Raw genomic sequence first — 14,295 nt, forward strand, 5'->3', positions numbered from 1 at the left:
AACCTTCTGATTACTAGCCCGATTCCCTAACCGCTCAGCCACCTGACTCCCTGACTCCCAGAACTGTAATAGTTCTAATAACTAGAATTGAACTATTCAACTTGACGTGTTTACTGCTGTTCAAAATGTTTATATCTTGCTTAAAAATTAAATGTTTCGTGTTCAACAAAAGTATTTTAGAGCTGTAATCGCAATACCGTGACTTTTTTTTTAAGCAGACGTTCGTACAGCCCGGTAAAAAAGTGTAATTTTTTTATATCCGACTTTGGTCCAAACAGTTTTTTTTTTTTTTTGGAGTCCTTCCTTGTTGCACTGAAAGATAGTGTGCCAACATGGTGAAGAGTGCCAACATGGTGAAGTGTTAACAGTAATATATTTTACAGTAATAGTCCCACCAACCTCAAACTTCTCCGAGTTGTGCATGCCAGGGATGGACTGCATTAGGTGGGAGGTGGGGTGGTTTCCGAAATCAGAGCTGACATAGCCCACCCTCAGACGGCCGCCACTGGTCTTCAGGTCCTTAGGGTGCTCATAGGGTGGCTTGTGAAGGGCGTTGATCTGTAGGCCACAGAAAGAGGAGGGGTCAAGGCTGCAATTTGTATGTATAATATATATATATATACACACACACATTTACATTTAGTCATTTAGCAGACGCTCTTATCCAGAGCGACTTACAGTAAGTACAGGGACATTCCCCCGAGGCAAGTAGGGTGAAGTGCCTTGCCCAAGGACACAACGTCAGTTGGCATGACCGGGAATCGAACTGGCAACCTTCGGATTACTAGCCCGACTCCCTCACCGCTCAGCCAACTGACTCCACACACACAATACATAAAGCTTGTTGACGTCCCTATCTACACACATCAAAATGACTGAGGTTTGGGCTAAGCCCCTAATGTTTAAATAGAATCAAATTCTGTGGGGAAAAACTGGATCCTTTCATATCCCGATAACGATACCTATCACTATATAGCACATTTTCTTTCAACTCAATTAATAGTTTATATAAAATAACCACAAGGTAGAGCCCTACCGATATATCGGCGGGCCGATATTGGGATATATTCTTTCAAAGGACTTTCATATCTTCAGTTTGTATTTTTATAAATTGTATTTATCAGAAACTGCATTAACATATTTTAGTGAGGAAATAATAACAGGAGTCAGATTGCTGAGCAGTTAGGGAATCGGGCTATTAATCAGAAGGTTGCTGGTTCGATTCCTGGCCATGTCAAACTTACGTTGTGTCCTTGGGAAGGCACTTAACCCTACTTGCCTCTGGGAATGTCCCTGTACTTAGTCGCTCTGGATAAGAACTTCTGCTAAAAGTGACTAAATGTAAACTACATATAACTACTGTTAGGGAAATCAGTTTGTTTTGTTAAGTGTTTCTGGATTTTAAAAATATTTTTTTGTATCGGCCGATATCGGAATATCGGATTTTTAAATCACCAAATATTTGTATCGGTATCGCCCTTAAAAATCCTTTATCGGTCGGGATCTACCACATGGGAGGCCAATTTCTTGACTTATTTGTACTCGACAAATAAAAACTACTTATTTGATTTCTTTTTTATGTTCAAAATTGCGGCCATTTTGGTCGTATATGCTCCCGAAATGTTCTGTTCAACCCTCAAAATATATTTGGGAGTATGGCAGATTACGTCTTGTACATAATTCCCTGGACAGGTTCAAGTGGACACTGCACCTTTAACCTGTTTTTCGTCCGGGCCCGCCCGCGGGACCGAAAACACTGCCCCCTACTCCCCCCTGTTACTACGCACTAAATGTTAATAAATATATTTTTTTGACTACTACACATGTTATACATCATTGGAAAGCTACAATTCTTGTGCTTGTAGATATGTAAACCATTTCAAGATCGAGTCACAACAACAAGTTTAGTTAACGTCTTGGTCCAGTCACCACTTTGGTGTTGTTTACAAAGCTAAACGTCTCTACTTACCCTCAAAGGTTCCGTGTCGTCCAGGTATGCAAACAACACATCAAAACTTGATCTGCGTACATTCCCAAGGGTTCAAAGTATCTAACCATGTAAAGTAATTCGTCCAAATACAATGTTTTACGTTCATGAATAGCCATTATCCTTTGTTTCATTATGCAAGTTAGCCGACGGAAGAAACAACTTGTTCACATGAAAGTGTTCTTTTCTCCGGTTAGCAACGGAGTATTTACGATATGAAGGCATCAAAATGTCTGTTGAACCCTCCCCTTTTGATTGACAGATTGTTTGACCCAATAGGAGCTTCCATGCCCCGTTGACAGCCCTCTAAAGCCAACTAGGTCTGTGCGTCCTGCCCCCCCCCCCCACTCGTTCTAAACTAATTTCTCGAACTGGCTTCGACTGGCTCTGAAATTAGCTCGTTAGCCTTGTAGCTGAGAGCTAGCTGAAAATGCCAATACCTCATTTGTATGTGTCTGTGGAGCCGTCAAAATAAAAGTCGATTGCGCAATATGGTTGACAGAATCAGTGTTCTTTGTGCGCCAATCCTGGGAATCAGATAAAGCACTCCAATGTGTTCATGCTTCAGTTTTTGTGTTTCAGTAATACTAATTAGGGATTTAGCTATTATATATGATAGTTCTAAGTACCACCTTTCATTAGAGATAACAATTATGAAAAATAATACCTTTTTATCCTAAGTATTTGACCTTGGTTACAAAGGGTCATTTTGGAGTCTCCAAAAGGCCCTTTTAGAAAACACCTGGATGTACTCTTATAAAAACATGTGTCAAATATGAATATATTGTGGTATTATGTTTGACTTTTGATTTGAATTGGATAAGGCTTCAACCTGTGGTCCAATTTAGTCTTCCAGCTAATACCTACCACATCTAGGCCTCTTCAGGCCTCTGTTTTCAAAACAAAATCTAGGCGGAAATAGAAACTTTCACTTTCCTTGTGTTCAAGCTTCTATTACTCAACACCAGTAGGACTTACAGGGGTCCTGACAACAGGGGAAATAACTTCAGAGTGTCAGCTTTCAAAAGAGATCATTTACATGCATGTACTCCAAATGGTTCAAGAACAGCTTTCAATTTACTTTGGGTATGCTGTTTAGGCGTTTTCAGGCAAATTTAACAGGATTATGAAAAGGTTAAGGGCGCAGTGAGTTCTGGGCTACGTTGAGGGTAGCTAGCTACGTTTTCTGTTAAAAAAAGTATTGTCTTTGTAGGCCTACTTCAATAAATGACGGAATAAAACCAAAAGGGAGAAGTTTGCCGACCTCCCGTCTTCCCAACTCCTTACAGGAGCATTTGTGTAAATACCTGTTATGATGCGACATGTTTGAATTTCTCTACAAAATGCTTGCTAATTGCACAGTTATATCCTACGTTACATAACCAACTAAACTTAATCTTTAGATTCTTAACTTTACTGTAGATTATAGACTGGTTAATATTAGCCGTCACTCCCTTCGCGAGACACCCGAGCAAGACAAAAGTGTAGATGACGTTACCCACGGACCCTCCCCCCTCACACACACTGGCCAAACCAGGCAGACTCGCTCCCTCCTCGTTTTTCAACATGAAATTTGCAGGTCGCACGTCTCAAACGTTCGCAGTCTAGAGCCGTGTATCGATTGTAAAAGCAAATTCACCTTATATAACAATCTCCCTATTTTCTTTACTCCGGACTCAGGTGCGTTAAGCTTATAGTTTCATTTAATTGCAAATGCCTCTGTTAATCGCATTAGTTCATTCAATTATACTGCATTTGTGTGGTGTCAAATTAATCAGGTAAAATATTTCCAGACTGAGAAAGTAAATGTAAGTTGGAACAACAACATGGAAAGTCGGTTTTGATTAACCTCTTAACAATCCTTTGAAATTCTGTCTCTTTTGAGAGGTGACAATCTGCAGTTCTTTCCACTGTTGTCAGAATACCTGTAAGTGCTTCTGGTTTGGAGTAGTAGATGCTAGAAAACACTAAAATAAAAAGTGTTTATTTCCGCCTGAATTTTGTTTTGCAGATGCCTGCAAATGACTATAGGTGGGAGGTATTAGCTGGAAAACACAATGGGACCACAGCATGAAGCCTAACCTCGTCCAAGTCCAAAGTAGATTTTAACACCATTAAAAAAAAAGAGAGAATATTTTACACATTTTTCTAAGGGTACATCCAGGTGTTTTCTAAAAGTGCCCTTTGGAGACTCCAAAAGGACCTTTAGTAACCATGGTCAAATACTTAATCCATACAAGGATAAAAAGGTATTACTTTTCATAACTGTTGGCTCTAATTCCTGGTAAGTAATTGGTACTTAAGAGTTATTATATCCCATATCAAAATACTATAGTATTGCTGGCACACAGCATCATACATGATTCATCAATATTAATTTCTGATACTTACCACTATTAACCCGTTATTTTAATGTATGTACTTGAGTTGGATGTACTGTTATTTATTAGCATTTATTTTATTATTATTTCTACTTTGTATTTCCAAAAATACTGCTTGGTTTGCTATTTGAAGATCAATGAGTAATAATTATAACTAGAGAGGGTACAATTTCTGGGGAAATTGTAGGGTGTGCTTGCTTGCGTCGGTTGTTTTATTCTTAGATTGTATAGTTCTTAGGAATAGTTCAACTTCTGTACCTTTACTTAATTTAAGATTCGTATATGTTTAGTGTTTGCACCTCCCTGCCACAGTAAATTCCGTGTTTGTATGATCGCTCATTCATAAAGCTCACTGGTAGCGATCAGTGTCAGTAACAACGCAAAATGCGATATAGTCCTGTGTGGAGAAGCTGCCCCGGTAAATTCTACTACTACAGTACTAGACTATTGCTGTGTTCGTCTTGGTAGCGATTGCGTTGGTTGAATTGGATTTAACGTTCCGTTGTACGGTTTAGGCTGAAATTAATTATTTTCATGAACAGATTGACAAAGTTTAGGCTGTGGCAATGAAGTTCAGGTTAGTAGTCAGATAGTTTCACTTATTGAAAGACTTTTGATTTAAGTAAGGGGAGTGTTCTGTCGCCGTTTGACTTCCTAAACAGTAGATGTTTTTGTAGTGTGTCTCGCGTAGGCTACAGCGTTGCAGTGAGCAACACTGGTTTGAAACCACAGGTGATGATAATTTCACCAACAAATCGTTTACTTGTAATGTAATGTCATAATAAATCCTACAACGAAAATGTATTTGTGAAGAATGTTTATTTTAACGATTGAAAACAGATGCATCATAGACCGCTGTAGTATGTGTTGCCCGGGCAACAGAGGCTAATGTCATGATGCTAATGCTTCAGTGAAATAGTAGACTACCGTTTCCGAAAGTAGATGTGGGCCTACTTCCTTAATAATATCAGCTAATATTGTACATTACATTTCACAATTGTGTTTCACATCACAAAGTAAAATGAGTAAATAGTTATCACCCTGGCCTCTTTGCTTGTGGCATTTATGCAGCTGCCTTGCAGTAAAGCAGTTAGCTTAGCTAGCTCCCAGAAGTTAACGAGCTGCTAAACTAATGTTCTGCTAGAGGTAGTCAGGCGAGTTTTCGTGATGTTAATGATGTAAGTAGCGTCATTGACTGTGGCTAGCAAGTTAGACACCGTTAGCTTCACCTTACGACACAAAAACTTAATTTCTACTTAAACCGTGCAACGGAACGTAAATACAAATACAAGCAACTCAAGCGCTACCAAGACGAAACTTTAGACATTGACGTTGTCTATGTAGTCCAAATATTGACAAAGACTTAGGGGGGCAAAAATAAATAATAATATATATGTGAGAGAACAATGGTTGTGCCCTTGCCGAAGGCAAAGCACACCTAACTAACAATAACAATAGGCTTCCTCCTTACGGAGGAATCCTAATAATATATACGTGAGAGAACAATGGTTGTGCTCGCCGAAGGCGTGAGCACACCCAATTATAACTAGAGGGTACAATTTCTGGGGAAATTGTGAAGTGTGCTTGCGTCGGTTGTCGATGGGTCTGTTTTGTTACTAACATTTTACAACTGATTTCTGTATATCTTAAAATAAGTATGTATACTTATTATTTAGAAAGACTGCATAAATTGAAAGAATACTTTTGTTGCTGCTCATTTACACTTCAAAATACTAAGAGTGAAGTGCAGAATTAGTTCTCTTATTTCCCTTGGTGCAAGAGGGAATGGTGATAGGCCATGTGGCAACCTGACATAGTTGAAACAGAGGCATCAAAACGAAGACATTGGGCAATCCTGGGTAAAAATGGTCCTAACCTATATTATGACAAACTTCCCTTCCAGTTTTTTTCCTTCTAGTGATATTTTTAAGCACTGTTGCACAGAGCCCATGTTAAAATAGGTGGCGCACACACACAGATTCCTGGAATTATAAATAGGGCACAGTGCCCGCGATGTCGGTGACACACACAGATGTCTGGAATTATAGATAATAGTGCAGTGCCTGTGATGCAGCTGGTGATGCCAGTTCTTTTCAGTGGCTTTGGTACCTATATTCTAAAAGCGTATCTATTCTAGTCACTTATGCACATAAAATAAATTTCTCATAATTTAAAACAAATCGCCAATGCTCCTTCGGAGGCATGCTCCCCTGGAAGAAGATTTGGTTTGTTTTAAAGTTAAATCCATCTATCTGGAATTACGTACATAATTAGCTAATGTTAGCTAGCTAGCTGTAAGCGAGGACTGACAACTAACTTCATAGGCAGTCATACAATGTGTCCACAAATGTCTTGGACGCAGGTAGCCAAGAATGTTCCAGTGAGCACGTGTGACTGAAAGAGCATGCACTCGTACCGCGGAGGGACAGAGGGGGTGACTGAGTGGGAGACAAAGATGCTTTTCTAAAGCAACAATGTTAGTAATGACAAGTAGGGCTGAACGATTTAGGAAAAGCTAATAGCGATTAATTTGTCTAATATTGCAATTGCGATTTAATATGCGATTATTATGATTTATTAGTAATACAAATTTATATGTACTATTGATCTCCAGTCAGCAACATAACACACAAAGTTAGAAAAATGTTTCGAACATACCGCAGGGGTACTCACTTAGAAACCCAAAAGGTCCACTCACCAAATTTCCATTCAGTCCAGGGTCCGGAACAGTGATGGTTTATTTTTCTGGCCCTTACCTCAGAGTTCTGGGGGTAATTTTGTTGTCTATGCTTTGTGTCATAGTGACGTTTCACGTTACCACTTTTGACAAGGGCAACCGTCTCATTGCAGATTAAACTAAAGATTAATCTGCAAAATCTTTTAATCAAAATTAAAAGATTTTGTGCATACATGTCAGCCCACTCTGTCTGAAATTTGCAATTTTCTGAATAAACTTTTCACCTTTTGTCAGGTTTTGTCTCGCCTTGATTTTTGCTAAGGAAGAAAAAGGTACCTTTAGCAAATCGATTAGCCTGCGTTGTTGCGAATGACACACACAACCTGCGTGACCCACAGAGGTCGCGGCCAACGGTGAGTGAGTTGTCATGGTGAAAACAGTTATTACAGCTCCTGATTGAACCTTTGGATTGGACACGGAAGATAGAAACCACATCTAGTAGGAAAAAAATATAGGCACAAAATCACGCACCAATGAAAACTCGCATGTATCATGAATAAATTAAAATGTTGATTTTGGCTTCAGTCCAAATTGTATTGCGTCTGGGTCCGGATCAGAGTCCGCCTATTGAGTACCCCCGACATCCCGCCTGTACCTCTTTGAAATTATTTTTGTAAATCAAAGCTAAACGTAGGCTTATAACATGTGCGTTGCACTTTCTCAAGGAGTAGCGTCACATATGTGATCGTTCGAATGTGGGTCCCACAGCGCAACATCACATATGTGATTTCGAACCCCAACCCAATTGAATATTTTCCGATAGAAAAAACGCTTTAGTAGGACTTCAAAATGTACTAATGAGAAGGCTAACGAGTAACAGTAGCATGGTAGTTGCATTGCTACGAGTATTATGCTAGGTAACTTAGCCCGAAAGCGAACTAAAGCTAGCTAGCTACCGTTTCGGAAAAATAACTTGCGCTGTGGGGACCGTTGGAAAGTTAAATCTTAAAAGAACAAGAAACATGGTCTGAACATATCTGATCCAGTCAGTAGAAACAGTATGGCACTGACAGCCATAGTGTTCCTACTGTATGTGTATCACCGTACTGAGGGGCATATCATCTTTCGTGATGAACGCTGTTACGGTAATTTCCACGTGCCGTTTTTAAGTACTTGAATATGGAGTTAGACTTTGAAACATTTTGATCCGTGATCCTGTCAGGTGATATTTGGCTTATTTGACACACTGGTGTTGGCATTTTTGCTATGCATCGTAAATTGCTTTGTGGTGTTTTTTTAAGGGCTGAATTAGGTTGGTGGTGTTGCCCCGTGAGGTAGCAACGTTAGCCAGGCAAGTTTTGCACAGTACTTGACACTGCGCAGCATCTTTTTTTAAAGGCAAAATATTCCCACACAACTGACTTACTGTGCCTATTTGACACTTAAGTGTCTGTAGTGTCAGGTTCTGTCGAGCCTGAGGCCATCATACAGGTCAAGGTAAAGTGTAGCGTATTTTTTGTCTGCAAACTGCTTTGCTCTTGCGTGTCAGTTGACCAAATTAAAATCACAGCCTTTGCGATTACACAATCTCGTTTTGTCACATCACGATATTATCGCAAATGCAATTAATCGTTCATCCCTAATGAAACTTCATGAAACTATGGCGGACACAGACTTTGGTGGGCCGCCACGGTCTAGCCAATGAATGAGAAACACTGCTGCCGTTTCCTACGTTATCAATTGCTTATGTTATATTGATCAAAATGTATTAAATTGGTTCTGTTCAATTGTCTTAACACCACAAAGATCTATACATTTTGTTCATTATGGAAGTCATTACATGCACAATGGTTTAAGCCAGTTGTCATGATTGTAGGCCTAATTCACTATACATTTACATTTAGTCATTTAGCACTCTTACAACTTGTTGGAAAAATTGAAGATGTAACACATTTATCCTGTATAAGAATGATTCTGTGTTCAGTATTCTTTGGGTGCAAAGAGAGGCATAACCCCAAATCTGAACTCTGGGTAAACATACAAGATCCTTATCTTGGGGCTGAGGACTAGGAAGAAGGGGGTTGGTTTGGTTGTTTTAAGGAGATACTTTGTGACAAGGACTATAGGTGGAGACGCAAGGTCTGGTGACCATTTTTTGACACCTATGTGAAGGAGTTTACGACCCCAGGACCGGAGATCCTATTGTTGTGTTTCAATCAGGGTTGATGTCGTAAGCACACATGTGCGTGCCAGGTCTATGCAAGGGAGCCAATGAAGAAGAGCCATGGGACATTTGCATGCCTTTGTCTTAACCAATGACTGTAAAGAGCGAGGCTGCTTAAATAGGTAGCTAGCGCAACATGCTAGCAGACAAACTTTGTAGCACAATGGCGTGTGATGTTTTTGTCTCCTTGTGGGCCGGCCGCAAGCAATAAAGCTTTCTTAAACTTGTTCACCGACTGACTTTGCAATGCTTGATAGATTAATATTCCTGACACAACTACACAACACTTGCATGTACAGTTCTGCCTAAGAGCAAGTTTGCTATGTTTATATAAACGCATTTTTACCTTTGTGCTATGCAATGCTGTAAAATAGTATTTTCTGTATCTGTTACGACCCAACCGGTTCGTACCATAGTTAACAGAGGACACAGGAGACCAAACAGTTGACGTTACAAACGTAGATTTTATTTATGGAAACATTCGTTTGTTCGTCTTATTTTCTTAAAACTATGCGGTACGAAACCCCTCCCGTGCCCCGTAAAGGAAAGTAGGTAACAAAGGAAACCAACCTGGAGAGCCAGCCACAAAAGAAGGTGCGACACCGGGCCAACCCTATACAGGGCCGTCGAAGCCGGAGCCAGCACCTCCACCACACTACACGAAGACCCCCCCAACTAAACTAACAAAGAAATGAACCGAAAACTAAACAGCCGGTCTCAAAGTAAATTGAGGCGCTGCTCACACCAGCGCTGGAGTAGACTGATCTCTAGACATCAAGCGGGATGACACAAGCGGCTGCCGAACTACAAACTCTGCCATAGCCTTCTTTGTCGGTGTTATTAGTCAAAATGGCAAAGAAATCTGTGGTATGGCAGCATTTCATTAAAGTACATTTACAAAGTACCGGGTGACTCGAAAAACGTTGAATGCAATCTCTGCCAACAACGGTTTATTTTTCATAGTTCGATGTTGAATATGATGTAGCCTACCACCTGAAAAACGTAAGTTGGCCTAGCCCTACTTCGCTCGTGCTAACGCGCTGGGTCGAAAAATGAATATGCCTATTATAAGAATCACATCCACATCGAATGACATTATCTTCTCCGGCCAAGACAACAAAATCTTTCTCTTTTGCACCGTTCCCCACTCAGCTTCTACGCAAGTTCGCATGCTGCAAGTTCAGGCAGTGATAAGCGCGCTCTGATGATTTGCATGTTAAACAAACAATATTTGTAATTTGTAGTACATTGTAAGAGATACTAAATACCATCGGCATTCAGTTACAACAGGACTGGTGATACGAGTCTTATTATTAGTAGGCTATTAGCGGCTGAATCTGCAATGTCCAGCAGCCATTGAGTCAGATCGGGAAAATGTTTGTACGTTTTTTTCTTCTGAAACAAAAAGCGTTTCAAATTTCAATTAGTCGATTTTCAGACGTTTTAGTCAAGTCTTGGTCGACCAAAGAAAATCTTAGTCGGGGACAGCCCTACTGATCTCGGAGCGGAAATGGGCCAGAGCCTCGACCGCCCTCTTCCGTGACCTTTATAGAGGCTCCCGTGAGCCTCAAAAGAACCGAATCTCCCCGAAATCTAACAGGACGAAATACTCAATCATAACTATAACCAGTAAGTCAGAGCAAAGGTGCACCGGCACCTAACAGTTTCGCATTCACAGAAGACACAACAACTGACCAAGGAGACTAAATTCGTACGAACATTGTTCCTGTTGTATGCCTGTTTGTGTATTAATATAAGAAAATGACCAAGGAGGCTACAGTGGTAGGAATAGTGCCCATGTCCTCCATTCTGGTGGCAGGTAGACTCAGATAACTACAAGTAGTAATAATACTAATGATATGTGGGACTGCTAACCAGAAAAACTAAGGGGAGCCCACTTCTATTTTTGTAGAGCTATGTGAGCGCTACTTTCGCCAGCTGTAACATTGACAAAAATACAGTGTTTATATAGAAAAGCATATCAAGCTACTTAACTAAAGCTACATATGAGACATTATCACCTTGGCCTGTGTGTGGCCTTGCAGTTCTACCAGCTAACTAGCCTGCTACAGTATCCAGCTACAGTACCTCTCGACTGACTTACAGCTAAGTATGTATTGTACATGCCTTGTTATGAATGCACGCATCATGTGACGTCCTGACACTTCTGACTGTGGCTAGTTAGCTACCGTTAGCTTCACTTTTCGTCACAAAAACGTAAATCCTGCCTGGATTTCGCAGATACAAGCAACGCAATTGGGACCAAGAAGCACATTTTGACAAACACATCGTCTATGTAATGCAAACATTTTGTGAGGAGTTAGGGTGGTAAAATTATAACAATAATAAATATATATATATATGAGAGAAAATATAGTTTGTGCCTTGCCAAAAGCAAGCACACCCAATGAAAATTCACTGCACTACCGTAGCCTTCTGCGTCTCAGTTGCTCAACAGAAGAAGCGTGAATTAACAAAAGATGCATGAATCTGCAAATATTTGTGATTATATAAATGTACACACAGTAGACTCTACTGCTACAATACTTTTTCTCTAAAACTGATCAAAATACAAGGTGTTAATATCACAGGAAAGCATATCAAGATAACAACACGAGACATCACCCTGGCCTGTTGTCATTTTGTTCTGCAGCTAGTCATTTACTGTACTGTAGCACTTCAAGCTAGCCAGCCATCTTCCCGAAGCAAATTAGCCAGATAACAAAAACTGAGAAACAGCTGCACCAAGACTTATTTTCCATGGTGTTGGTCTCTACTGAAACAGACTTGTATTGTACAGGCTTTGTTGCTAACATGTGCAGGTTTGTGACATTTGTGATTGCGGATAGATGGCTAGCATTAGATGCACCATTTGACACAAAAACTTAAAAAAAAAAAATCTAAATCGTGCAACGGAACCTTCCAGAAAGTACTAGCAATGCTTTTGGGAATGAGACGCACAATTAACAGCTGAGTAGGCCAATAGTTGGCTGGGTTTGTAATGGTCCTGTACCTTGTCCAGACAGAGGTTTCCGTGGCGTTCAGCGATGGCTTTGCGAAAGCCATGGGAGAGCGGGTACAGCATGCTGTGATGGGGGTGCACCGAGGGCAAACGATTCTTTTCCAGCTGGTCTGCAACAATGCTCACCAGTTTCTTCATACGCTCATCATAGTCTGTCCAGTCACACACAATCTAATGGGTGAAAGCGACAGTTGAGTCTGTAAGTATGTTTTTGTGTGTGAGAGTGGGAAATGGATACCTAGTGGACAAAGTTGCAGTAGGCTTTGAATGATTACCTGCAGACAGTGAGCCAGGTTGCAGTAAGCATCAGGGAAGTCAGGTTTCAGCTTCAGTGCTGTCCGATAGGAAGCTATGGCGTCCGGAATATTACCAGAGTCCTGAGAGCAGAGTAGAGACACTGACATGAGAGACATCCACTTATGGCGTGTGTGGAGGGTAGGTTGGTGAATGTAGATTGTTGAGGAATGTATCCTACCTTGTGTATAGAAGCCAAGTTGCTGTGTGCATCTGCAAAGGCAGGATTTATTTGAATAGCACGGGTGTAGCACTGCAGAGCCCCTTGAACATCCTGCATCTCCTTCAAGGTGTTACCCATGTTAGAGTAGGCGTCTGCAAACGTGGGGCTGATTCTGGTGGAAGACAGGGAAGTTTTTACTGACATGTAATCATCGCTAGATGTTGCACAGAGCAAAGGCACAGTCTTAAAGGGGTCATTTATAGATTTTATAGGGTATTTCACACTGTTCCTTAAGGTCTCTGAATAGGGTAATAAGCTGCACGCTGATTGGTTGGTTTACAACGAGTGAAGCTACGGAGCAAAGACGCAACTCGACCAAAAATACTCACTGAAACATCGAAGGTGGAGACTTGAAATAAAAATGTACAAATAAACTATAGTGTCTACACAACACTGTTTTCAACAGATTGAATCATTTGAAATGACAACGTTAGTTGTTTACACTTCTGTTGTTGATGCAAATGGGATCGACTTAGGTGGGTAACGTTACAGCTTAACAACCAAACTATCGTGATTCAACTCCGCTTCAGTTAGCTCTAGCCATCTTGCTGAAAAATAAAATAAAACCTGATAAAGATCTGGACAAACATTGTAGATTTACATGACAACACAGGTTATTTATTCAAATGAAACAGTCAGGAACATGAAATAACGTTAGCCCCATTGCCAATAAACTAAATCATCACACATTGTACCTATTGTAGATACAGGCAAGATACATTAGCATTGCTAATAACTGTTAGCGACAAAATGATACTACAGCTTGCGGTTGTTATGAACATAAGATCGGAACAGCACCTCTTTTCAGCAACAGCATCTTAGCAAATCCTTCTGCAAATTGTCCAAGGTTTTCAAAACTGGTGGATTGTAATTCCCGTGGAAGTACACAGAGCAGCACGCAGCTAAACTAGTGTCTGAGATCTACGCATACCCTGAGATTGGGGCGTGACAAAGGTACAGACCAGAGTAGGGCTGCACAATTATGGCCAAAATGATAATCACAATTATTTATCACGATTATTTGTTGCTTTTAACCCCCCAAAAAATATTGTCACATAGGCTAATTGCTAACTGCTGTCACATCCATATAGTGCTACATTCCTGCTAACGTACAAATATGTGCATCAAAATAGTTCCTCTTCACCAAAATTCAGTGCATCTCCTTAAAGAATAAAGAAAACAATTATTGCTGTCAGTTAAACACGTTATTAACGGTGTTAACGCAAACCCATTTTAACGGCGTACGTTTTTTTGGGCCTAGCAAACATAGTTTTTTTCACATGCTGTTGCAACAACTAGCGACGTTAGAAAAACTACAACACCACACCGGCTCTAGCTAGACCGGAAACAAAATAGGCACGCCGCACACACTTGTTTGGGCTTGCGATCCGGCTAAAGAGTAGTAGGCTAACGTTTTGAGTGGATGGCGAGCGCGAGACGCCAAAATGGATGCCAATAAGATTCTGAATGGAAAGTTTACTTTTAAA

General features: G+C 40.5%; 1 protein-coding gene across 9 annotated transcripts in view; it reads right to left on the reverse strand.

The window, feature by feature from the left end:
- Nucleotides 1-14,295, reverse strand: part of ogt.1 (O-linked N-acetylglucosamine (GlcNAc) transferase, tandem duplicate 1) — a 58,239-nt gene that overhangs the window by 19,574 nt on the left and 24,370 nt on the right. For 8 of the 9 annotated variants that reach the window (XM_067248377.1, XM_067248375.1, XM_067248373.1 and 5 more), the window contains 4 exons: nucleotides 12,767-12,920; nucleotides 12,567-12,668; nucleotides 12,283-12,462; nucleotides 400-558 (listed from right to left, as the gene is read on the reverse strand). In XM_067248377.1, the coding sequence (XP_067104478.1) occupies nucleotides 400-558; nucleotides 12,283-12,462; nucleotides 12,567-12,668; nucleotides 12,767-12,920 (595 nt within the window). The remainder of the gene's footprint in view (nucleotides 1-399; nucleotides 559-12,282; nucleotides 12,463-12,566; nucleotides 12,669-12,766; nucleotides 12,921-14,295) is intronic. The other variant, XM_067248378.1, reaches the window with a different exon arrangement.

The sequence above is a fragment of the Osmerus mordax genome, chromosome 12 (genome assembly GCF_038355195.1).
Source record: "Osmerus mordax isolate fOsmMor3 chromosome 12, fOsmMor3.pri, whole genome shotgun sequence".
NCBI classification, from domain to species: domain Eukaryota; kingdom Metazoa; phylum Chordata; class Actinopteri; order Osmeriformes; family Osmeridae; genus Osmerus; species Osmerus mordax.